The 25,959-nt window shown below is 43.3% G+C and overlaps 1 protein-coding gene across 1 annotated transcript in view; it reads left to right on the forward strand.

Moving 5' to 3' along the window:
- PDLIM1 (PDZ and LIM domain 1) overlaps positions 1–24,428 on the forward strand; it is a 53,521-nt gene extending 29,093 nt beyond the window's left edge. Inside the window, exons 5-7 of the mRNA XM_023206235.1 lie at positions 14,589–14,740; positions 23,313–23,430; positions 23,885–24,428. Of these exons, the coding sequence (XP_023062003.1) occupies positions 14,589–14,740; positions 23,313–23,430; positions 23,885–24,071 (457 nt within the window). The 3' untranslated portion in view covers positions 24,072–24,428. The remainder of the gene's footprint in view (positions 1–14,588; positions 14,741–23,312; positions 23,431–23,884) is intronic.
- Positions 24,429–25,959: the final 1,531 nt, after the last annotated feature.

The following is a 25,959-nucleotide window of genomic DNA, read 5'->3' on the forward strand; positions in this document are numbered from 1 at the left end:
TTCCTTCCTTCCTTCCTTCCTTCCTTCCTTCCTTCCTTCCTTCCTTCTTTCCTTCTTTCCTTCTTTCTTTCAGACGGAGTTTCACTCTTGTTGCCCGGGCTAGAGTGCAACGGAGCGATTTCGGCTCACGGCAACCTCCACCTCCCCACAACCTCCACCACCTGGGTTCAAGCGATTCTTCTGCGTTAGCCTCCCAAGTAGCTGGGATTACAGGCATGCACCACCATGCCCGGATAATTTTGTAGTTTTAGTAGAGATGGGGTTTCTCCATGTTGATCAGGCTGGTCTCAGACTCCCGACCTCAGGTGATCTGCCTGCCTCAGCCTCCCAAAGTGCTGGGCTTACAGGTGTGAGCCACTGCGCCCGGCTGACACTGAGATTTCTTTTAACATTTCTTTGAGTCTAGTGGGGCAGACTTTTTTCTGTGTGACTTTGGCTTTAGAAGATGTTAAAGGTTATGGGCCATTTATCATAGTAACCAAGGCAAAGTCGCCACCAGTGCTGCTGCTTCCCTCAAATTCTGGTTCTTGCAAGGACTTACTGGCTTGAGATGATGATCCTCTTCCAGGTGACCATGGGGACATTTGAGACACCTGAGAAAGGTGTCATACTGGGCCCCCAGGCTTTCCACAGACACACCCTGAGGGGAAGCTTCCAAGCAGCTCAGGAGTGGTGGAAACAATGGGGGCTGTGATCTTTGTTTTTAGCTGCTTTGGTGCTAGGGAGGCTGAGAATGTGACCCTCTTCTACTGTCCCAGAGTGGAATGTTCCATGATCTGGACTTAATAACCCAGGAAATGACACATCCTTAATTGAAAGAGCTGCTATGCATTGGGAGAAATATGTGCCTGGGAAATATTTTTAGTATGGCCTTGGCTATTTTTCCTTCATCAATGTCTTTCTTCTTCTCTTATGTTCCTTGCATGCTCCCTCCCCTGAGTCTGAAACTACCAGGTGTCTGTGTAAGCCTTTCCTCTAGCCCCTGGCCCAGTCTCTTCGGCTGCAGTAGTTTCCGAGTATCAAAATTTGTCTCTTTGCAGCTTTTCTCAGCAGAGAGGGTCCCGTTTCTGTTCCATCCCACACTCTTTGAGGATGAACCCAGAAACAGTGGGAAAACCAACAGCCTAAGGCAGAGGAGCTGCCTAACTGGCCATGCTGCTTGTATGGGGGGGCGGGGTCTCAGCTTGCTGGTGTATTTCTAGTGCACTCCCACAAAGAAAGATTCTCCTGTGAGCTCAGCAGTCACCCGGTAACTTTGCTTGCTCAGTCAGCACAAGTCCCAAGTGCTCACTCCCTCCCACTGTTTAGTCTGTGAAATTCGCTGAGGTTCCAGAATTGGCTCACTGCATACTTTGCATCTGAGGTCATCACCCATTCTCTGGGGCTTGCCCTGGATTTCTTTGTCCTACACACTTGAAGGTATCATGGTGTGTCTGTGGCTATCTGTCTTGTAGGTCTTTGCAGAGCTGCGTCCCAGTCAGATAAGAACAGAGATAGCCTTGCCAACTGGTAAGGCAGGTGACGGGGTTTCTCTGCTTCCCTTCCTCCCAGTGCACACAATGGAGGGGGAGGTCCTCAGTGGCCTTTTTCCTCTAGGTCAGTTCAGTATGATAATCATTTATCGAGTGCCTACTGTGTACCAGGTGGGCGAAGAAAATGTCAGTTCAGCAGAAAGCTAGCACTTTTCCTCTGATCTCTTTTAATTGAGTTGAGGGGACCTGGTCAAAATCAGAAAATTCAGAGCCCAGATTTCATTGTTGTTTATATGATACTGCCTGATACTTCCTAAAGGCTTGGTAGATAGAAGGGCCTGAGCCTTGAATTCCAGCTCTGCCTCTTACTAGCTGTGTCACTTTGGGAAAACCATGTAACATATCTGAAACTCAGTCTCCTAAGATCTAAGGTGGAAATAATACTAACTTCTTCACCACCAGATTGTTGAGACAGTGCAATGGGATGTGCACAGAACACTCAGCACAGTGCCTGGCCCCTGGTAGGTGCTCAGTAAATGCTAATTATTGCTGACTTTGGTGTCCATGAGTAACTCCATCCCTATCACTTCTGAGAACCGGGGGCTACAGAAGTGTGGAAGTACATCGACAAATGTAATGGAGAAGACTTTGCTGTGGCTTATGGTACACTTCTTTCTTTCCCATTAAATTCAGCCAGCCCACACAGCTAATCAGCTTACTGATGGGGTGATGGTGTTCTCTTCAAGGAAGGATTGGAGAGCTCCTGTAACCAACATATTAGGCCCTAGATAATAGCTCTTCCAAATTGTGTTGTAAGATGTTGCCCCCAAACACTCATGAGGGAGATTTATAAGCAGCTGCCCTGGAAATAAAGGGATGCATCATTTTCTATTCAAATGATATCACAAGGATGATATTAACCCTGGCTTCTTCAGAGCTGAATCAGAAGTACACCTCTGTGATGAAGCCTGCTCGACCCTCTAGCTAAACTTGCCTGCCACCCACAGAAAACTGGCTCTGGTGTGTGGGTGTTCCTCTCTCTTCTTCTGGTGCCCACAATTACCCCTCTGGTTTCTTATTGCAGGACCAACATGTGTGCCTTTGAAGACCAAAACTTAGGAAGCATACAGGCCAGGCTTCCCTTCTGAAAATAATTACATAGGGTTTCCCAGAATGGCGTTTGTGGGTGAACATTGGGGTAATCAGGCTGGGACATTTCACTTTTTGGGATATGAGATAGGAAAGATTTTTCTGGGTCCTTCTACCTCCTTTACCCCCACCTACATAAAAAACAAGTATTCCTCTACATTATTTCCAGTTAGCACATAACTTCTACCATTTGGGGAAAATATTTCTTAAAATTAATTAAAATTTTTATTTTGAGATAATTGTAGATTCACTTGCAGTTTTAGGAAATAATACAGAGAGATCCCCTATACCCTTTACCAATTTCCCTCAGTGGTAACATCTTGAAAACACAATAGTAACAAAACCAGGATATTGACATCAATACACTCAAGATACTGAGCATTTCCATTTCTGCAAGGGTTTCTCATGTTGCTCTTTTACAGCCACACTCACTTCCCTCCTGTTCCCTCACCCTCCTTAACCCCTGGCAACCTACTCATCTACTCTTTATATTTTTATCATTTCAAGAATGTTACACTAATGGAATCATACAGTATGTAACCTGGATTAGCCTTTTTACTCAGTATAATTGGAGATTTATTTAGGTTTTTGTATCAATAGGTTTATGTATCAATAGTTTGTTCCTTTTCTGTGAGTTTGTCTTTTTTTACTGTTAAAAAACACATGGAATTTATGATCTTAATCGTTTTTAAGTGTATTGTAATGTTTGCTGTATGTACATTGTTGTGAAACACATCTCTAGAACTTTTTTATCCTGCAAAACTGAAACTCTATACCCCTTAAAAAACAACCTCACCTTTCCCCATCTCTCAAGTCCCTAGCAACCACTGTAATACTTTCTAAGAGTTTGATTACTTTAGATATCTTATGTAATTGGAGTCATGCATTTTTTTTTCAATTAGCATAATGTCCTCAGGGTTTTCCCATGTTGTAGTATATGATGGGCTTTCCTTTTTTTTTTAAGGCTGAATAATATCCCATTTTTTTTCCCGCATTTTCTTTATTCATGTTGATACGGTTTGTGTCCCCACCCAAATCCCATCTTGAATTCCACGTGTTGTGGGAGGGATGCAGTGTGAGGTAATTGAATCATGGGGTCAAATCTTTCCCATGTTGTTCTCGTGATAGTGAATAAGTCTCACAAGATCTGATGGTTTTAAAAAGAGGAGCTCCCCTGCACAAGCTCTCTCTCTCTCTCTTTGCCTGCTCCATCCATGTAAGATGTGACTTGCTCCTCCTTCCACCATGATTGTGAGGCCACCCCAGCCATGTGGAACTGTAAGTTCAATTAAACCTCTTTCTTTGTAAATTTCCCAGTCTTGGGTATATCTTTATCTGCAGCATGAAAACTCACTAATACACATGTTTTTATGGATGTTTAGGTTGCTTGCATCTCCTGGCTATTGTGAATAATGCTGTAATGAACATGGGTGTGCAAATATCTCTTTGAGATTCTTCTTCATTTCTTTTGTATATAATCAAAAGTGGGATTGCTGAATCATATGGTAAATTTTAAATTTTTTGAGGAATCTCCATACTGTTTTCCTAGTAGCTGCACCATTTTACATTCCCACCATCAATACGCAAGGGCTCCAATTTCTCCACATCCTTACCAACATTTGTTTTATGTCTTTTTGATAGTGGCCATCTTAACAGATGTGAGGTGATATCTCATTTTGGTTTGATTTGCATTTCTTTAATGATTAGTGATGTTGAATATCTTTTCATATGCTTGTTAATCATTTTTGGCTAAATGTCCATTCAAATCATTTGATCAGTTTTTAATCGAGCTATTTGTTTTTTGTTGAGTTGTAGGATTTTTTTAATATATTCTGGATATTAATTCCTTATCATACATATGTTTTGCAAATATTTTTCCTATTTCGTAAGTTGCCTTTTCACTCTGTTGTTTCCTTTGTGGTGCAGAAGTTTTAAAGTTTTTAGTTCTATTTTTTTATTTTTGCTTTTGTCGCTTGTGTTTTTGTGTCATATTGAAGAAACCATCGCCAAATTCAGTGTTAGGAAGTTTTATTTTTACTTTTATTTTTATTTTTTAATAGAGACAGAGTCTCAGGCTGGTCTCGAACTCCTGGGCTCAAGTGATTCTCCTCACCTTGGCCTCCCAAAGTGCTGGGATTACAGGTGTTAGCCACAACACCTGGCCCCATATGTTTTCTTTTAGAAGTTTTATATTTATAGTTTCTGGTCTTATGTTTAGGTCTTTAATCTATTTTGAATTATTATTATTATTATTATTATCATTTTAGAGACGAAGTCTCATTCTGTTGCCTGAGTACAGTGGCATGATCTTGGCTCACTGCAACCTCTACCTCCTGGGTTCAAGTGTTTCTTCGGTCTCAGCCTCCTGAATATCTAGAACTACAGGCTTGCGTTGCCACTCTCGGCTAATTTTTTTATAGTTTTTGGTAGCGATGGAGTTTCACTGTGTTGGCCTGGCTGGTCTTGAACTCCTGACCTCAAGTTATCTCCTGCCTCAGCCTCCCAAAGTGCTGGGATTACAGGCGTGAGCCACGGTCCCTGGCCAAATTATTTTTTTATGTGGTGTTAGGTAAGGGTCCAGCTTTATTCTTTTACCTGTGAATATCCAGTTTTTCCAACACCATTGAAGAAAGTATTCTTTAACCATTGTGTAGCTGTGGCACCCTTGTTGAAGATCATTTGACAGTGTATCCAAAGGTTTATTCGTGGGCTCTCTATTCTATTTCATTGGTCTCTATATCTGTCTTATGCTAGTACCATACTGTTTTGATTACTGTAGCTTTGTAAAATGTTTTGAAATAAGGATGTATGAGGCCTCCATTTTTGCTTTTCCTTCTCAAGGTTGTTTTGACTATTTAGGGTCCTGGGAGATTTTATATAATTTTACAATGGTGTTGTTTTATCTGTAAAAAATGCCATTAGGGTTTTGATAGTGATTGCATTAAAGATGTAGATGCTTTGGGTAGTACAGATATTTTAACAATCTTAAGTCTTCCAGTCCATGAACATGAGATGTCTTTGTTTATTTGTGCATTCTTTGGTTTCTTTCAACAATGTTTTATACTTTTAAACATTTAAAAATGTTTCATAATTTTAAAATGTACTCTATTCAGTGTACAAGTCTTTCACCTCCTTGGTTAAGTTTATTAGGTATTTTGTTCTTTTTGATGATTACACATGAGATTGTTTTCTTAGTTTTCTTTTTGGATTATTCATTGGTAGTGTATAGATACAACTGTTTTTTGTTTGTTGATTTTGTGTTTTGCAACTGTGAATTCATTTATTAGTTCCAGTAGTTTGTGTGTGTGTGTGTAGTGGGGGGGATCTTTAGGGTTTTCTGTGTATTCCATCATCACATCTCTGAACAGATACAATTTTACTTCTTCCTTCCCAATTTGGATGCCTTTTATTTATTTGTATTGCCTAAGGTCTCTGATTAGGACCTTCAATGCTATGTTGAAAAGAGGTGGTAAAAGTTGGCATTCTTGCCTTGCTGCTGATCTTAAGAGGAAAAGCTTTTGGTTTTTCATTTTGAGTAAGATGTTAGCTGTGGGCTTTTCATACATGGACTTTATTATGTGGAGGTAATTTCCTTTCATTCCTTCCATTCTGTTGAGTATTTTTATCATCAAACTTTGTTAAATTTTGTCAAATGCTTTTTCTGCATTCAGATGACTGTAGTTTTTGTCCTTCATTCTGTTAATGTCATGTGTTACATTGATTGATTGTTATATGTTAAAACATCCTTGCATTACAGGAATAAATTCCACTTGGTCATGGTGTTTAATCCTTTTAATATGCTGTTGAATTTGGTTTGCTAGTATTTTGTTGAGTATTTTTGCATCAATATTCATTAGTAATATCAGTCTATAGTTTTTTTTTTGTTGTTTGTGGTATCTTTGTCTGGTTTTGGTATCGGGGTAATACTGGCCTCATAGAATGAGTTTGGAAGCATTCTCTCCTCTTCAGCTTTTTGGAAGAGTTTGAGAAGCATTAGTTTTAATTCTTTTAAAATTGTTTGATGGAATTAATGAGTGAAGCCATCTGGTTCTGGGCTTTTCTTTGTTGGAATGTTTTTGATTACTGATTGAACCTCCTTACTAGTTACAGGTCTGTTTAGAAAGTTTTAATTTTTTTTTTTGACTCAGTCTTGGTAGGTTGTGTTTTTGGGAATTTATCCATTTCTTCTAGATTTTCTAATTTGTTAATATATAATTGTTCATAGTAGTTTCTTATTATCCTTCTGTGGTATCAGCTGTAATGTCTCTTTCATTTCTGATTTATTTATTTATTTACTTACTTACTTAGAGACAGTCTGTCTCTCTTGTCCAGGCTGGAGTGCAGTGTCTCACTGCAACCTCCGCCTCTTGGGTTCAAGTGATCTTCTCACTTCAGCTTCCTGAATAGCTGAGACTACACAAGTATGTGTCACTATATCTGGTTAATATTTTTTGTAATTTTTGTAGAGGGAGGGTTTCACCATGTTGCCCAGGCTGGTCTCCAACTTCTGAGCTCAAGCAATCCTCCTGCATTGACCTCCCAAAGTACTGGGATTATAGTTGTGGCATGATAGCATTGTTGAATTTTTCTGTATCCTCTCTGATTTTCTGTTTAGTTGATCTATCAGTTGTTAAGAGAGGAGTGTAGAAGTCTTCAACTAAAATTGTGAATGTGTCTCTTTTCCTTTCAGTTCTATCAGTTTTTGCTTTACATATTTTGAAGCTCTGTTGTTTGATGCACACACATTTAGCATTGCTATAGCTGTTGTTAACTCTTTTGTGATTATATACTGTCCCTTTCCATCTCTGGTAAATTTACTTGTTCAGAGGTATACTTTTCAGATATTATTAATAATAGAACCACTCCTGTTTTCTTCTGATTAATATTGGCATGATATATTGTTCTTACCCTTTTACTTTTAGCCTGCTTATATATTAATATCGGAAACGAGTTTTATGTTGATAGCATATATTTGGGTCATGTTTTAAAATGTACTGTTTTGTATCTACCCTGTTTGTTTCTGTCTTTCAGTTGGTTTATTTAGATGATGAATGATTGGTATGTTAGGGCTTAAGTCTGGTATTTTATTTTTTGTTTTCTGTTTTCCATTTCTCTGTTTTCTTTTTCCTGCTTTCCTGTGGGTTATTTGACATCATTTTTGTTTTTAAGAATAACATTTTTATTTGTAGTGTTTTTTATTCTATGTGTTTGTATAACCTTTTCAGTAGTTATCTGGGTGTTACATTGTATATATATATATATAACTTATCACAGTTTACTGGTATCATCATTTCAGGAGTTAGAAGAAGTATTGAAACTTTGCTTCTCTTTGTGAACCTTTGCCCTCCCCTGCTTACAATATAGTTAAAATAGATCCTTTTATACTTTAGAACCACATCAGACAGTGTTACAATTTTTGCTTTACTTGTCAGCAAGAATTAGAATATATTAAGAGGGAAAGCATTTTTTAAACCCATGTTTTTGCTTATGGGTTCTTTTTTCATTCTCGATATTCCAAGGTTCCTTATTTATTTATTTATTTATTTTAAGACAGAGTCTCACTCTTGTCCCCCAGGCTGGAGTACCGTGGTGCGATCTCCGCTGCCACCTCCACCTCCCGGGTTCAAGTGATTCTCGTGCCTTGGCTTCTTGAGTAGCTGGAATTAACAGGCGTCCGCCACCATGCCCAGCTCATTTTTGTGTTTTTAGTAGAGATAGGTTTTTGCCATGTTGTCCAGGCTGGTCTTCAACTCCTCACCTCAGGTGAGCCACCGTGCCTGGCTGGTTCCTTCTTTTTTTTTTTTTGTCTATTTAGATAACTTCCTTTAAACATTGTTAGGGTAGCTTTGCTAGAGATAAATGCTCTCAGTTTCCCTGTATCTGAGAATGTCTTGATTTCTTCTTCATTCTTGAAGGATATTTCCACTGTATACAGAATGCTAAGCTGGCAGTTTTTTTTCTTTCAGCAGCTGAAAACATTGTGCTACTTCCTTCTTTTCTTTATGGATTCTGATAAGAAATCTGCTGTCCTTTGAACTGGTTTTCCCCTCTAGATATGGTGTCATTTTTCTCTTACTGCTTTGAAAATTCTTTCTTTGTTGTAGTTTTCAGAAATTTACTATGCTGTGTTTTGGTGTAGTTTTTTTTTTAGGTTTATCCTGTTTCCTGTTCACTTCACTTATTTATGTCTTTTGCCAAATTTAGGACACCTTCAGACATGATTTCTTCTAGTACTTTTCTAGTCCCACCTTTTTTCTCTTCTTCCAAGACTCCATTGACATGAATTTTTGATCTTTTATATATTCCCATAAGTTTGTGAGGCTCTTCATTTCTTTTTTTTCCTCCCCATTCTCTTTTTCTATGTTCTTGAAATTGTATAATTTCTAATATTCTACCTTCCAGTTCACTGATTCTTTCCTTCGTCTCCTTCATGCTGCTGCTGAGTGTATCCACTGTGGGTTTATTTCAGTTATTTTGTCAGTTCTAGAATCTCCATTTCATTCTTTATATCTTCTGTTTGTTGAGACTTTGCTTTTTTTATTTGTTTCAAGTGTGCTCATAATTGTTCACTGACACATTTTTATGATGACTGTGTTACCATCTTTGTTAGATAGTCCCAACATCTCTATCATCTTGGTGTTGGCATCTCTTTATTATCTTATTTACAGTTTGATATCTTCCTGGTTCTTCTGAGAGATGTGATTTTTCAACTGACTCTTGAACATTCTTGTTATTATGTTATTAGATTCTGGATCTCATTAAAACCTTCTGTTTTCACTGGCTTCCTCTCAGATAGGGGGTTGGGGATGCTGCCTCATTACTGACAGGTGGGGGTAGAAAGTCTCATTTCTCCACTGCCTATGTCACACCTGAGGCCATTGGGGCCACTCATTACTGCGGGATGGGGGGGAGTTCTGGCTCCACACATGGCCTCCACTGACACCTTATGGGTGATGGTAGCCTAGACACTGCTGAGCAGTGGTGAGAGTCCTGATGCTCTCCTAGGTTTTCTTCATTACAGCTGGGTAAGGATGAAATATGGACTCCCTATTGGGCTTTCTCTGAGCCTATCCCAGTGAGATAGTTGGGGAACCACATCATAGCCTGGTGAGACTGGAAGTCTGGACTCCCCACTTGGCCTTTTCTGGCATTTGGCTGGAGAATAGTGGTTGTTGTTTCGATGTGTTGTGTTTTGCTGGGCTGCCCCTTTCTGGCCATTTGGTCAGAGACAGCAGGCTCCTCTTGAGACTTCTGTCTGTGCCCATGGCCCTTTCCAGGTTGCTGCCCTCAGCTCCATGTCTGGGATGTCCAAGGAAACAAAAACACCGTGGGAGCTCACCACCATGGTCCTCAGGACGCGGGGTCCCTAGCCAGTCTGACTTCTGTCGCCCTGTCAGTCTTCTCATGTTGTTTTACATGTAATGCCCAGGGTTTTTGGTTGTACTGGGTGAAACAGGGAAAAATATATCTACCTCATCTTCTCAGACAGGAAAAAGATTTTTATGAGGAGACCATCTTCTCCTGTCTGGATGCTTTCCATAATTAATGTCATCCCCCTTTCTCTTCCGATCTTTGTCTCACAGGTAGTTTTATTAAAGTATCAGAATATTCTTACTATGTGAGAAAATGACCCTACTAAGGTTATATCAGCAGTGAGGATTTTTTTCTTATGACTGTCTTGTTTTAGCAACCTCTGCCTCCTAGGTTCAAACGATTTTACTGCCTCAACCTCCCGAGTAGCTGGGATTACAGGCGCACACCACAGCGCCTGGCTAGTTTTTTTTTTTGTATTTTAGTAGAGATGGGGTTTCACCGTGTTGACGAGGCTGGTCTCAAACTCCTGAGCTCAGTCAATCCGCCTGCCTCGGCCTCCTAAAGTTCTGGGATTACAGGCGTGAGCCACTGTGCCTGGCCTAGCTGAGATTTATATACAGATAATTAAGTTGCTGCCACAGATGACAGCCCAAGTTTAAAAAAAAAAAAAAAAAAAAGCCCCTTATATCCTCACTCTGGGCACTTCATGGTTCTGATGGAGTAGACTTTCATCCCAGGGTTGCTGTGCTGACCCATGCTCCAGAGCCTTGGACATACTGCTTTCCATCCTCCTTGTCCTTCTGACCCTCACCCCAGCTGCCCTTTTGACTGGAGCAGCTGTGAGAGTCGCATAATGTCTGCAGGCTCAGCCTCCAAAATCCTCCTCTGGGAGGTGGGCTCAAGGGGAGTTTCTTCTTATGTTCTAAAGACCACAGGGATCCTCCTACACCTGGCTGTGTCAGCCACCTGATTCGGCAGGGATGGGAGTGGCGTGGCTGGAATAACCCTGGGGCCCTCAGGTCACTGAGGGCCTAAAATAGTGGGAGAAAATATTCAACATTTAGGAAACTGATACACATCAGCTCCCAGGGAGAAACAAGAACTAGGAAACTTTGTGTAATGTATTGTTACTCTAAAGTAGTTGAATTTCCTTAAACTCGTTATTAAAACTGTACAGAGTGGGTTCAGAAGAAAGTGTTTATTTTCACTGTTCCACCCTCAGAACTTGTTCTCCTGGAAACTGAATGGTGTGTGTTATATTTTCTGAAGCCATATCACTGTAATATTCTTTCTTTCATTGCTGTTATTAATATAAAAATGAGAAATTTTTTGTTCCATTTCTCCTTCATATTTTTGTCATTATTTTTTAAGGTATTGTGCTAACATGTCAATACCTTGTAGTCTAGCATCTAAGACTTGGATTTTGGATCTTAGGATGTTATTTTTGATTCAGGTGTGTCAATACCTTAAGTAAGGTAATAGATATAGAAAGTCCTTTTTAAATTATCCAGTGGTGTAAAGATACTACCATTATTGGGGAAAAATGGTAAGTTTTTTTTTTAATCATTACTCATTACTGACAGGTGGGGGTAGAAAAATCATGTAAATCCTTCACAAGGTGATTTGCTGGAAGAATGTTTGGTAGCCTTGTGGTCTGGGTTCTGTCATTTTTTTCAGTGTGTTCTGTTGGTGGCTTCCAGACATAACATACACCAAAGAAGAGGAAAAATCTTTCCCAAGAACATTCCATAGTCTGATCTCAATTTTAAAATAGTCCTAAGTGTAATAGAAAAAAGATTTATCCAAAAATAATGTAATATGCTTATTATGGGGCAAGTTCCAAACTCAGGACTCCTAAAAGAGTCAGGCATATAACTCAAAGAAAGGGCTGGGAAGTGAGACAAAGACCCTTGGTTAAAACAATTCCCCCAGGTGGCCTCATTGCCTGTCCTGGGAGGCACCCACAGGTCCCTGCAGGTGGGGGAAGAGGCCAAGCAGAGAGCAGCTGGAGTGGGCAGGACAGGCAGGTATAGCTGCTTTCCCTCCCCCAAATGCAGCCAGCTGGAGTGACCAACCCATGAATCTTGCTACTTAAATTCTGACCTTCTTTGGCAGCCGCAAAGCATATGTCACTCTTTGGGTGCCTTTTCCTTTATTGTGAGAACATGGTTGGAGTTGAAGGGAAACACCTGGATCTTGATTGCTGTGATTGACTCTGCCTTTAGCTGCGGACCTGAGTACTGAACATGCCCCAGAAGTTGTCTCAGAAAAGAGAAAGGAAGAAAGGAGAGGGGGAGAGGAAGAGGAAAAGGTAACTAGCAGAGAATTACCCAGGGAAAACATACACCCTGGAAATGAGTAAGCGTAATTGATATAATTCAGTGACTCCAACCCTAAAGAGAGACTAGTTAGAGTTGCTGAATAAAACCACTCCTGGCCACTGCCTGCATCTGTAAAGCTGGGAGCAGCCTGGTGGGCTGGAGACTTTATAGCTTTATTACTCAGGAAGCACAACTTGTTTATATACAAATCTATCCATCTGCATCAATAAATTGCCCCACCATCTGATATTTGCTCTTTGATTCCACTGGGCACACTAGCCTTCCTCCCTAGCAGCTCAGGCTGAGAGGAAGGAGGTGATTTGGGGCCAGGAGGTGGGGCTACCCATGCCCCTGGCACAGCCCTCAGAGGCCGGCTGTCCTGGAGGACTCTGTGAGCCTACAGGAACAGGGGGAGGGCAGCAAGGAGGAAGGAGGCCCTGGACCCACTCTGCAGTGTACATTCACTTGCCTGATGCCTGCTGAACTGTGACCTCTGGCATTGAGCCAGGCCTGGGAGTGTGATGGGGAGCAAGACAGGCCATGTCCCTGCCCTCCTGGGGCTTACTTTCCAGGGGGAGACAGACAACAAAGAAATAAGGGAATACAAGTGGACTCCATGGTGAGAGAGCAGGTAGGGAGTTAAGAGTGATGGTGGGGATGTGGCGGACAGTTTGGAGTCGGGGTCAGGAAGGCCTCTCTGAGGAGTGCACTTGAGCAAAGACCTGGATGAAGCATGGGAGCCATGACAACACCTGGGAAGGGCATTGCAGGCTGAGGGCGCAGTAGGTGCAAAGGCTGTGAAGCTAGTGTTTCCCAGGCACAGCAGGAAGTCTGGTCTCAGTAGAGTAAAGTGAGCCAGGGCTGGCAGGGTATGTGTATGGAGGGAGAAGTGTGGGACACGTATGTGAGGGACTTTTTCCTCTGTGATAACATTTACTTCCAAAAAGTTTATTTTGATTAAACATATATTTTAGCATTAAAACTAAATATTTTGTGCTAAGTCAAATGAGAATACATTGAGCCACAGCATGACATAGTCTGACTCATGTTTAAAATATCACTCTGGGCCAGACACTCTGGCCCATGCCGGTAATCCCAGCACTTTGGGAGTCTGAGGCTGGAGGATCACTTGAGGCCAGGACTTTGAGACCAGCCTGGGCAACACAGCAAGACCCTGTCTCTACAAAAATAATGACAAAATTAGCAGTGGATGGTGGCATACCTGTAATCCTAGCCACTCAGGAGGCTGAGGCAGGAGGATTTATCTATTGAGGCCAGTAGTTCGAGGTTACAGTTATCTGTGATTGCACCACTGTACTCCAGCCTGGGTGATAGAGTGAGTCCCTTCTTTAAAAAGCATGAAAAACATCGCTCTGATATTTTGAATAGAGGCCATCACTCTGGCCTCTAGTCAAAAATAAGACTGTCCTTGGGCCATTAGTGATAGCGGAGACAAGTCACGCATCTTGTCAGCTGTGCTGGTAAGGCATGGCATGGCTTGGACCTGGGGGAGTTGGGGAGGTGAGAAGGGGTCAGATGCAGGCTAGATTTACAGGTATAGCTGATGAGAGACGACCTTCCTGTCACCGTCCACCACTTAGAAAGTGGAGGGAGCCCTGGGGGAAAGAGGCAGGCTCTGCCTGTCTTGTCCTGTTCTGGGTCACCCAAAATGACAGGAGGAAGGTGAGGAAGACAAGGCCTGGCTTGCCCAGTCCCTAGGCCTGAACATCAACACTTCACAAAGCACTTATATGTCCCATCCTTACCACCAACCTGTGAACCAGGCAAGGAAAGTACTGTTACCTCTGTGTAATAGGTGAGGAGACCCAAGCGCCTGGCCTTGAGAATTAGGAAGTATTTATAGACAGGGAAAGCACGGTGAGACCGTCGGCAATGGAGAACACCGTGATTCTTGCTCGTGAAAGCAATGTTTGTGGCCCATACAAGGGGGACCTGGCTGAGTTCTTCATGGTCGGGCTGTGGTTGACATTTTTTTTTTTTTCCTCAATTTTCTCTGGACATAATGCTGTTGATGGAATTTATAAAGAGATAGAGCATTCTCATTCCATGGGATTAGGCCCAAAAGTAATTGAGCTACTGAAGCTATTTAGAAGAAGAGCCTCTGATTGCATTGAAGCAGCAGCCAGCTCTGACTACAAAGACATCTCAGTTTCACTGCGCTGGCAGCAGGTCTGTGGCTGATTTAGGAGAGGGCTTTGAGATCATTTCTATCCATCCTTCAAATCAGCAGTGTCTTTGCCTGGAGGAGGTTCCTGGTGAAGTTATTTTTAACTTGTCATGTCCTAATCAATTTTTCAAACATTCTTTACAGCTTAGACCATGCTCAGCCTCCAAGCAGCCTTGTCATCGACAAAGAATCTGAAGTTTACAAGATGCTTCAGGAGAAACAGGAGTTGAATGAGCCCCCGAAACAGTCCACGTCTTTCTTGGTTTTGCAGGAGATCCTGGAGTCTGAAGAAAAAGGTAATCAGCTCCAGCTGCAGTCAGAGGCTCTTGTTGAAGGTCAGATGTGAGAGTCAGTCATTGCGGAAGCACAGGTGAACACACTCTGGAGTCGGCTTTGGAGGGCATGGGCTTTTAAAATGCTGAAATTCTTTAAAAGAGATAGAGGAAGAGAGGGTGCTGACCACATTTTCTCATCTGGGTCTGTATTTAAGAAACTCCAGGCCTGGCCAGCTGTGTCCTGTCATGTGTACAAGAGGATGCTGAGGTTGGGGAGAGCCTGACTGCTGTGGGAGCCTGTTGGTCTGTCCCTTGGCCATTCATTTGCTTTGAGCCCAGAAGCAATACCTTGGTGGTGGCTGAGGAAGGCGAGTGATGAAGGCCATGGGCAATGAGCAGCAGAATGAGAAATAAATTAGTGCTCAGTGAAGCCACGGGCTGGCTTTGCTTGGGGGCTTGTGTTTGCATTTGCTCTAGGGTGGGTGGCCTCTTGAGGGCCTGAGAGCACCCCCTTGTGGCCATGTTCTTACTTTGTGACCTTTGGCAAATCTCTGAACCTTCCCAGGCCTGTTTTCTTATCTGTCCATCAGGGATAAAAATCCTTTCCTCTAAGATTATCATGGTCATGAAATGGCATAAGTTGTGTAAAACATCCATCATTGTAACTGAGTACTCACTTCATAGTTATTGTGATGTTTGAAATGTCATGAAGACATTTTCTTGTCCTTGGGGTGAGCTTTGATGTTGAGGCACCCAGGGTCACCCCGTAGGGTTCTGCAGGTCTCAGGAGACATGCTTCTCACTGAAGACATTATGTAATGTATACTTATTATGATCATGTTTAAGTGGATAGCTGTAAAAGTATCTTCACTTAATAACAATGCTATACATTGAGAAATTGTGACAGGTGGATGTATTGAAGAAGGGATGCTTTATTCCCTTCACAAAGGTGACTGTGGATCAGCAGCCCTCACACCTGCTTCCTCCCAGGTGGTTCCTCATCAGCACCTCCTGTGATGCTCATGGGCTGCCTTTTCCAGAGAGCTGGGTTTTGTACCCTTTCTAGTCCCTGTGATGCCGAGTCCTCCACACTCTCTTCCTTTCTTGAGACTTGGGCACTTCAGTGGGGTCTTGCTTTCTATGCCCTCTTTATCTCTCTCATGGACCCATCTGCAAAGAGACAGTGGATACCCCAGTGAGGGGACACCTTGTGATTGTGAGTGTGGGACCTGCCTCAGCCAGGCTGCAAAGGGATTGGTATGTTGGCTGAGAGGCTAGTGTCCCCTGGAAGATGAACCTCCCTCCTCAAAGTCTGCAGCTGAAGATTCAGCTTCCCGGGGAGCCCTTTCTGGTAAGAAAGTTCCCTTCTGAACACACCCGACACCTGGGCTTCCTCCCCATTTGTGTGATTTCTTTAGAGACGGTGGCAATTTACAACCATAGGAAATCAGGAAACCATGGGCCATGTGTTTGCATGTGCTTCTTTTATGCTAAAATGATACTGTTCTACCACTGCTTTCCTCTTTTGCTTGGAGTAGCTGAGCAGCTGGGAAGTAGTGAACCATGCTTTGTATCAAGTTCCAGTATTAGCTTCACCTGACAAACAACTTGGGGGCCAACCCTTGAGGATGACAGCTTTGTTAAAACATGTGGGAAACCACAGCTTATTTCACTCTTACCCTGATGTGAAACCCTTTAATGAGAGGCAAGGTCAAGTTCATCCATGCCCAACTAAACAAATGCTGTAGAGCTCATCTGGACTCACAGAGAAGGACCTGAGCATGGATTTGGAAGCTCCATGCTCTTCAAGATCTGGACTTCTATCCTGCATGCCAGCAACCAAATTTGTGGCTTCCATTCCCAAGTTTACTTCGTGGTCGTGGTTGGCAGCTGGTGTTCCAACCATCATGCTTACCTCCAGGTGACAGGGAGGAAGAAGGGAGATAAGGCTAACCGGGAGTCCCTATTTCAGATGAGCCAGTTTTCTCCTTCCTAGAAGTTCCACACTACTCTTCCATTTAAATTTTATTGACCATGATTTAGTCACCTGGCTACACCTAGTTAAACGAGAGTCTGGGAATTAGGATTCTTTTTAAAAAAATTTTATCCCTTAGTCTGGATGGTTCTTGCCCCAAAGAGAATCAAGATTCTGCTGGAAGGGAAGAGGGAGATAGCAAATCTTGTAGTTTCTCCTATATCTCTTAATGTGTACCTGCATTAAATCTTTACTGACTGTAACAAGATAAATTCCATTCTAAACATTCTTTACATGCAGAAGTCTCTTGGGGGAAGGAACCCAAATGCCCGTTTTTGTTGTTGTTGTTGTTTGTTTGTTTGAGACAGAGTCTTGCTCTGTTGCCCAGGCTGGAGTGCAGTGGCACGATCTCGGCTCACTACAACCTCTGCTTCCCAGGTTGCAGTGATTCCCCTGCCTCAGCCTCCCAAGTATCTGGGATTACAGGTGTGCACCACCATGCCCAGATAATTTTTGTATTTTTAGTAGAGATGGGGTTTCTTCATGTTGGCCAGGCTGGTCTTGAACTTGTGACCTCAGGTGATCCACCCGCCTGGACCTCCCAAAATGCTGGGATTACAGATGTGAGCCACTGCACCTGGCCCCAAATGTCTGTTTTTATTTGAGATAAAATGATGAAAGGTTAAGGCAGTAAAAGCAGTTGATAAGGGGTCCTCTTATTCAGAAAGGCCTCTGGTTTAGAAAGCAGTGCTGCAGGGCAGAAAGAGGACTGGCATCCAGGATCTGCCTCTGACCTACTGTGACACCTCCAGCAAGTTGCCTGCCTTTCTAAGCTCTGGTTTCTGCACAGCTACAATGAAGCTAATAGCCAGGACCTCACGGGATTGTTTACAGGGTTAAGTGAAGCCGCATCTGTAAACTGCCAGGTGCACAGTGAGTGAGGCTCCTGAAGGACGCTTGGCTACAGCAGTATTTGGTCATAAACCTTGAAGACCCAACACAGGCTGTCTCATTTTGGGTAAAATTCAGCCTCTAGGAGAAAGGGCTCTTGGTTCCTCAAACTTCATCTTGTTCTGGATTAAATTCCAAAACTTGCAGGCAGAAGAAGCCGTTATATTAAAAAAAAAAAATGGCGAAATATACTTAACATAAAATTTACCATCTTAACAAATTTTAAGCATACAATTCAGTGGTATTAAGTACATTTATGTGATTGTGCTATTATCACCACCATCCATCCATAGAACTCTTTTATTTTGCAACACTGAAACTGTTCTCATTAAAGAGTATCTCCCCATTCCTCCCTCTTCCCAACTCCTGGTAACCACCCTCCTACTTGTCTCTATGAATTTGACTACTCTAAATCTCATATAAGTGGCGTCATGCAGTAGTTGTCCTTTTGGGCCTGGCTTAGTTCACTTAGCATAATATCCTCAAGGTTTGTCCATGTAGCATGTGTCAGAAATTGTTTCCATTTTAAGGCAGAATATTATTCCATTGTTTGTGTATACTGCATTTTATTTATCCATTCCTGTGTCCATAGAAGGAGACTTTTAATGATTGGAGGTTTAGAAGGAGCAGTCATAGGCTGAGAAAACAGTGGTGGCCAGAGGCTCTGAGATGAGAAAGCTGGAGGCTTGTTCAGCAAGTACCAAAGCTCGTTTTGGCAGGTGCCCAGGGTTCCAGGTGAATCCTTGGGTGATCTCGAGTTAGATATGGGGGACCACCAGGTGCAAGGTTGAGAATCATGCACTTGATTCTAAAGGCAGTGTGGAGCCATGCAAGGTTGTTGAGCAGTGAAGTGGACAGAAAAACAGCTGTGATTTAGCTCATTTTCACTTTTTTTTCCAGAAATATTTGGGATACAGCGTTCACTGGAAGAAGAGAAATTTGGAAATTTTTGTAGTTGCCTGGAGTTCAAAGGAAGCTAGTATTTTCACTGTAAGCTAGTTGAGAAGAAAGGAAGAGAGATTTCTTTGGATTAGCAGTGCTGGCTGGATATGTGAGAGAAAAAAACCTTGAAGCCAGCAGGTGGCGCTGTGGGGCTGTACAGGCCATAGTGAATCTTGTGTTGGGCAGGCAGCCTTTTCCCCCCTCGCTGTACTCAGTTTTATCCAGGTCAAGTCTCTTCATTCTAGAAACAGATGTGGATTCTCCCACCAAGTGGAGATTTCATGTCCCTCCTGGCTTTTTCTCATTCTATCCTTTTGCAGCCTCTCTTCTTTCCTGGTGATTTTTCTGTGGATTGAGTGGATTCCAGGTCTTTAAGTGTGAAATGTGAAAAAACCTATTGCATAAGAGAGCCCGACATCATTGAGCTGGTTCTCAGCCCAATCAGTGCCTTTGCAAACTGCCCAGGTATGTAGAGATGCTGCCATTTTCTTCTTGTCATGGGCAGGCAGCCAGATGGCTTCATCAGCCAGAAAATGAGGGAATCCGTCTGGGATGCATGAGGCATGATTCTTAGACAAGATGCCCCCCAGGCCCTTCTGAGATCCCTTTAGGCAGGGCCAGGATCAGGGTGAGGTGAGGGAGGCACTGCTTTGAGTGCATAATTTTTTTTTTTTTTTTTTAGACTGCTCTGTTGCCCAGGTTGGAGTGCAGTGGCATGATCTCAGCTCACCGCAACCTCCGCCTCCTGGGTTCAAGCCATTCTCCTGCCTCAGCCTCCCAAGTAGCTGGGACTACAGGCATGTGCCACAATGCCCGGCTAGTTTTTGTATTTTTAGTAGAGATAGGGTTTCACCATGTTGACCAGGCTGGTCTCGAACTCCTGACCTCAAGTGATCTGCCTGCCTTGGCCTTCCCAAGTGCTGGGATTACAGGCATGAGCCACTGTGCCTGGCCTTGAGTGCAGAATTTAAGGGGGCACTGGAAAACTCAATAATCAAGACAAAAATGACATTTAAATGCAATATTAAAAAAAAGTACAGGTAAAATATATGATGAACAAAATTGGAGCTTTGGCCTCCTCCCAAAGGAAGGGAGGAAGGCTTGGGAAGGGCAAGAAGGTGCCTTAGGCTCAGGGAGAACAGAAGCACCAAGGTGGTTTCTCCTTATGCACCTGCTGGTGGCGCAGAACTGAGTCTTCCCCAAGCCCATCTGTAGAGCTCACCACTTAAAACCACGGAGCCTCCTAATCTCTGCCCCATCTCATGTGCTGCCAGGTGGACATCTGTGTGCATCGGTTCCCAGTGATGAACAGTCCCAGCTCTGAGGTGGGGAAGCCTAAGTCTGAACCATGGCACCATGATAGGGTTGTTGAGAGTTCAGGCTACATTCACATATACCCTCTTGTTGTTCCCCATAAGCCAGCCAAGTACCCCAAACCATCTCTCATATTGTATTAGTCAGCAGTGGGTAACCTGTATTTCTGAGGGCTGCCGGACAACTGGCTCTGCTGGGCTTGGCAGGGCTGGACCAGGCCCCCTGAGTCCTCTCATTCAAGCCCAGGGAAGGGAGAGGCACTCTGGTGCTTGCTGTTTTCATGGCAGAGGCAATAGCTCTATGGGGACAGGGCCAAACCACACTAGAGCCCTTAGTGCTTTCGCCTGTACAAAGCTCACATATGCTCACATTGGCCAAAGGCTGGAGATGGGGAAGTCTACTCCATTGAGAGCAGGGTTTCTCAGCCTTGGTGCTATTGACATTTTGGGCCATATGAGTCCTTGTTGTGGGGCTGCCCTTTGTATTTTGGAATGTTCAGCAGCATCCCTGTCCTCTGCCCAATGGACGCCAGTGGCACCCCCTTTCAGTGTGACAATCGAAACTGCTCTCTAGGAGACAAAATTGCCCCCAGTAGGGAACCACTGACAGGAGGTAAGCATGGCGGGGGCCGGGGGGAGCGGGTAATTGTGGTCAAAATACAGTCAACCATGTATTCTAAATGCCCCTTGTTGTCAGGTGCAGCGGCTACTGGAGAAGCTCTGGTGGGAGGATCGCTGGAGGGCAGGACTTTGAGACACAAGATAGCGGGACGCTATCTCTAATCAGTAAAAATAAAAAATTAATTAATATCCATTGTGTGACATGTGTCTCAATTTTTGGTTTGGAAGTATTGGTCAGCATACAGGGACTCTTTCTGAAAGGACAAGAGAGCTAAGGCCCTTGTCTGTCAGCCCCATGATTGCCCAACGTGACTGCAGTCACGGGGTGACCCTCTCCTCATCCCCTCGCCTGGCACAGGAAGCTGTTTCTTTGCTCTTGTTCAGTGGTTCTTGGATCAACAGCAACTGGGAACTTGTTGGAGATGCAAAGTCTTAGGCCCCATCCTGGGCCTTCTGGATCGGAAACTCTAGGGGTGGGGCCCAGCAATCTGTGTGTTAACCAGGCCTCCAGGTGATTTTTACCATTATTAATAGCTACCATGGTACAGGGCTTTGTTACCTAAGATGTGATGAGCTGGGCCTTAGGCAGCTCAGCATCTAGCTACTAGGGGCTTATTTTACATGCACCAGGCTGTCTACAGAAAGGTTCCTTCCTCTGATCTGTAGGAGATGATTGTCATCTGGCTGCTGTAGCATGCTGTACTCTGATGGTTTTGTTCTTTCTGTGATGTGCATTTCTTTTCTTTTTTTAAAAACTTTATTTATTTTTAAATTTCCTGCATTTAAGTTCAGGGGTACACGTGCAGGATGTGCAAGTTTGTTACACAGGTAATGATGTGCCATGATGGTTTACTGCACAGATCATCCCATCACCTAGATATTAAGCCCAGCATCCATCAGCCATTCTTCCAGATGCTCTCCCTCCCCCACTCCCCACCATCTGATAGGCCCCAGTGTGTCTTGTCCCCCCACCATGTGTCCATGTGTTCTCATCATTCAGCCCCCACTTGCAAGTGAGAACATGTGGTATTTAGTTTTGTGTTCCAGCGTTAGGTAACACAACTAACTGAGGGTAATGGCGTCCAGTTCCATCCATGCCCCTGCAAAGGACAAGATCTCGTTCCTCTTTATGGCTGCATAGTATTCCCTGGTGTATATGTGCCACATTTTCTTTATCCAGTCTATCATTGATGGGAATTTAGGTTGATTCCATGTCTTTGCTATGGTGAATGGTGCTGTGATGAACATAAGAGGGCATATATCTTTATGATAGAATGATTTATATTCCTTTAGGTATACACTCATTAATGGGATTGCTGGGTTGAATAGTATTTGTGCTTCTAGGTCTTGGAGGAATCACCACACTGTCTTCCACAGTGTTTGAACTAATTTACAACCCACCAACAGTGTAAAAGCATTCATTTTTTCTCCACAACCTTGCCAGCATCTGTTGTTTTTTGACTTTTTAATAATAGCCATTTGGACTGGCATGAGTTGGTATCTCATTGTGGTTTTGATTTGTATTTCTCTAATGATCAGTGATGTCGAGCTTTTTTTCATGTTTGTTGGCCGCATGTATGTCTTCTTTTGAAAAGTTCTGTTCTTTGCCCATTTTTTAATGGGGTTCTGTTCGTGTTCTTTGCCCATTTTTTTTTTTTTTTTTTGGAGACAGAGTCTCGCTCTGTCGCCCAGGCTGGAGTGCAGTGGCACAATCTTGGCCCACTGCAGCCTCCGCCTCCTGGGTGATTCTCTTGCCTCAGCCTCCTGAGTAGCTGGAACTATAGGTGCATGCCACCACACCTGGCTAATTTTTGTAATTTTAGTAGGGGGGGTTTTGACTATGTTGGCCAGGCTATTCTCAAACTCCTGACCTCAGGTGATCCACCCACCTGGGCCTCCCAAAGTGCTGGGATTACAGAAGTGAGCCACTGTGCCCGGCTTATTTTTTTCTTGTAAATTTGTTTAAGTTCCTTGTAGATGCTGGATAATAGACCTTTGTCAGATGGATAGATTGCAAAAATTTTCTCCCATTCTGTAGGTTGTCTCTTCATTCTGATGATAGTTTCTTTTGCTGTGCAGAAGCTCTTTAGTTTAATTAGATCGCATTTGTCAATTTTTGCTTTTGTTACAATTGCTTTTGGGGTCTTCATCATGAAATCTTTGCTCATGCCCATGTCCTGAATGGTATTACCTACATTTTCTTCTAGTGTTTTTATAGTTTTGGGCTTTTCATTTAAGTCTTTAATCCATCTTGAGCTGATTTTTGTATATGGTGTAAAGAAGGGATCCAGTTTCAATTTTCTGCATATGGTTAGCCAGTCAGGTCTCCCAGCACCATTTATTAAATAGGAATCCTTTCCTCATTGCTTGTTTTTTGTCAGGTTTGTCAAAGATCAGACGGTGGTAGGTGTGTGGTCTCATTTCTGGGTTCTCTATTCTGTTCCATTGGTCTATGTGTCTATTCTTCTACCAGTACCATGTTGTTTTGGTTACTGTAGCCTTGTAATATAGTTTGAAGTTGGGTGGCGTGATGCTTCCAGCTTTGTTGTTTTTGCTTAGGATTGTCTTGGCTTATTGGGCTTTTTTTTGGGCCAGGTGTCAATCTCCTGTTTTATAGAAAAATAAACTGGGGACCAGAGAGGTTAAGTAACTTGCCCAGAATCACACAGCAGAGTCACTCCGGTTCCCATGGCCTTGCTTGAACATATATTTATAACTGCTTCTGAAGAGCTGAGTGATACTTAAGCAATTCTGCCCTTCCTAGCCAATGAAAGTGTTTTCCTCATTTCAGGGGATCCCAACAAGCCCTCAGGATTCAGAAGTGTTAAAGCTCCTGTCACTAAAGTGGCTGCATCGATTGGAAATGCTCAGAAGTTGCCTATGTGTGACAAATGTGGCACTGGGATTGTGTGAGTATCTGCTTCCCACAGCCTTTGTAGCCCCTGCAGGTTGGGTAAACCATGAAAATGTGGAAAGTGCTGGATGTTGCACATTTTGCTTGTGAATGAGACAAATCCGTCCCAGAAAAATGCAGCAGAGAGGCCAGGAAAGTCCTGTGTCCCAGAGCCGGGTTGTGAAGGTTTTCCTTCACTGTGGAGCCCTTAGGTTATGAAAGTGTAAAATGAGAACAATCAGGGCTGCCCTGTTGAAGTAGGAGGGGTTTTTGGAAAAATGTCTCTGGACCCTGGGAAGGAGAAACAAGTCTCTTATGATTGGAGGCCAGTTGGGAGGCCCTGGTTTCTGGGAGAAGCCCCAGGCCCCTGCTCAGGAAGGATGATGCCACCTGCTTGAGTGCCACCTGCTCGGGTGCCACCTGCAGGTGCTTGTCACTGATGGAGTCCCTTCCCTGCCTTGCTTCTGTAGCGGTGTGTTCGTGAAGCTGCGGGACCGTCACCGCCACCCTGAGTGTTACGTGTGCACTGACTGTGGCACCAACCTGAAACAGAAGGGCCATTTCTTTGTGGAGGATCAAATCTACTGTGAGAAGCATGCCCGGGAGCGAGTCACACCACCTGAGGGCTATGAAGTGGTCACCGTGTTCCCCAACTGACCCAGCAGATCTGACCACTGTTCTCCAGCCGGCCTCTGCTGCAGCTTTTTCTCTCAGTGTTCTGGCCCTCGCCTCTCTTGAAAGTTCTCTGCTTACTTTGGGTTTCTCTCTGCTTGTAAAACATTGAGTCCCCTCCCTGCCTTGGTTAATTGACTCACACCAGTTGTGCAATGCCCGCATTTACAATTAAAGGAAAACTGTTTTGTTCAGTGTCTCCTTGTCAGCAACACCATGTCCTTTCCTCCCCTCTGTTCTTCTCTGCTGCATTTGGACATCAGCCAAATTTGAACCCAATCAAATATAATGTGTCTGACGTTGATTTTGTTTTTACTCAATAAATTTATAGACTCCAAAGCAGTGTGGTGTCTGTTATCTGATCATGTGTGGCATTTCCTACTCAAGCCTGATGAGAGTTCTGAGGCCTGTCTTCTTGTTTTGGGTTTCTTGTTTCTCTCAGATTTACTGGCCTTTTCCCCGCAACTTGCATTTTAACAAGCTCTGTTCTTACATTTCTTTGAAGCTTACTTGAAATCCTCTTTCTCTAATGCTAATATAAGATACCTAGCTCTGTTTTAATGAAATGAAGTTTTCTTTGCATTGGGCTGTTCTGAGGCTTATCTGAGGAAATGAATGCTTCCCAAATAATAGGTGGGAGCGTTAGCAGTTGGCTTGGAAACATTCCCTAGTAAGTCCCTCTTCAGTCTGGTTGCTGACATCACAGCTGCTCCCCTTTGCGAGGGGCAGCAACCTCAGGAAAGTGTCCAGCAGCAGCAGAGCGGCCAGGACATAGCCACTGTGTCCTCCTCACAGAGGAGACTGGGGACCCTGGCTGCTAAGAAAGAGTCCTGAGTCAAGCTCTGAGGTCACCACAGTTCATCTCCTGGTGACTAATCCGTCACAGGGTCAGTTGCGCAAACAGTGGTGCCCCCATCCCTCCAGACACTGAGACTAAGTGATTGTTATGAGACGCAGACAGGGTACTCCAAGCAACCCTCCTTCCTCCAAAGGAGCAACCGTCTATTCTTGAGCATGCCCACCACCCTCAGTAATCGTTCATGACCTTTAATTATGAATGCACTAACGTGGTACATACTCTAAGCATAAGAATTTTAATCAGTACCAGGACTTCATACCACAGACTCTGAAGCCAGAATGTATGATGGACAGTTTATGCACATGAGCCGTTTTAGTGCCACAACAAGCAGAACTAAACTGTTCAGGCAGAAAATCATGTCATGTTAAAGCTCTCGATTTTTTTTTTTTTTTTTTTTTTGGCAGTTAATGAGTTCTTTCTTTAAACCCCATCTGTTTCTACGCTTGTAAAAGTCAAGGAGGCTTAAACTTTGCAATTCTTAGAAATCAACATAAAATGAAAAGTCTCTGAACCACAGCAGGTCTGACTCATTTACAAAGACATTAACAGTTATGATTTGGATTTTGATGGTACGGAATAGATGAGTCATAGATTCTCTAATCCCTCTCCTCAGATAATGTGCCAATCAAATGTCTGACATTTGTCAGTATTACTTCTTAGGTGTGGGTCTTTCATACAGATATCTTGCTTCCAGGGGAGGCCAAACACCAACAACTTCAGGTGACCATTATTACTATTCAATATAGCCTGTATGAGGAGTTCATTTCCTGATTGAATAAATGAAACAGAATTGTCAGCATTACCACCCCTAAGTGCAAACTGTGTTATGTGGCAAAGAAGCCCTTCCCTTTGGCTCCCAGCATTTGGCACATACAAATATTTACTGCCCTGCCAGGTGTGGTGGCCCACGCCTGTAATCCCAGCACTTTGGGAGGCTGAAGCGGGTGGATCACTTGAGGTCAGGAGTTTCAGACCAGCTTGGCCAACATGGTGAAACCCTGTCTCTACTAAAAC

Source organism: Piliocolobus tephrosceles, chromosome 9 (assembly GCF_002776525.5).
Source record: "Piliocolobus tephrosceles isolate RC106 chromosome 9, ASM277652v3, whole genome shotgun sequence".
Classification (NCBI taxonomy): domain Eukaryota; kingdom Metazoa; phylum Chordata; class Mammalia; order Primates; family Cercopithecidae; genus Piliocolobus; species Piliocolobus tephrosceles.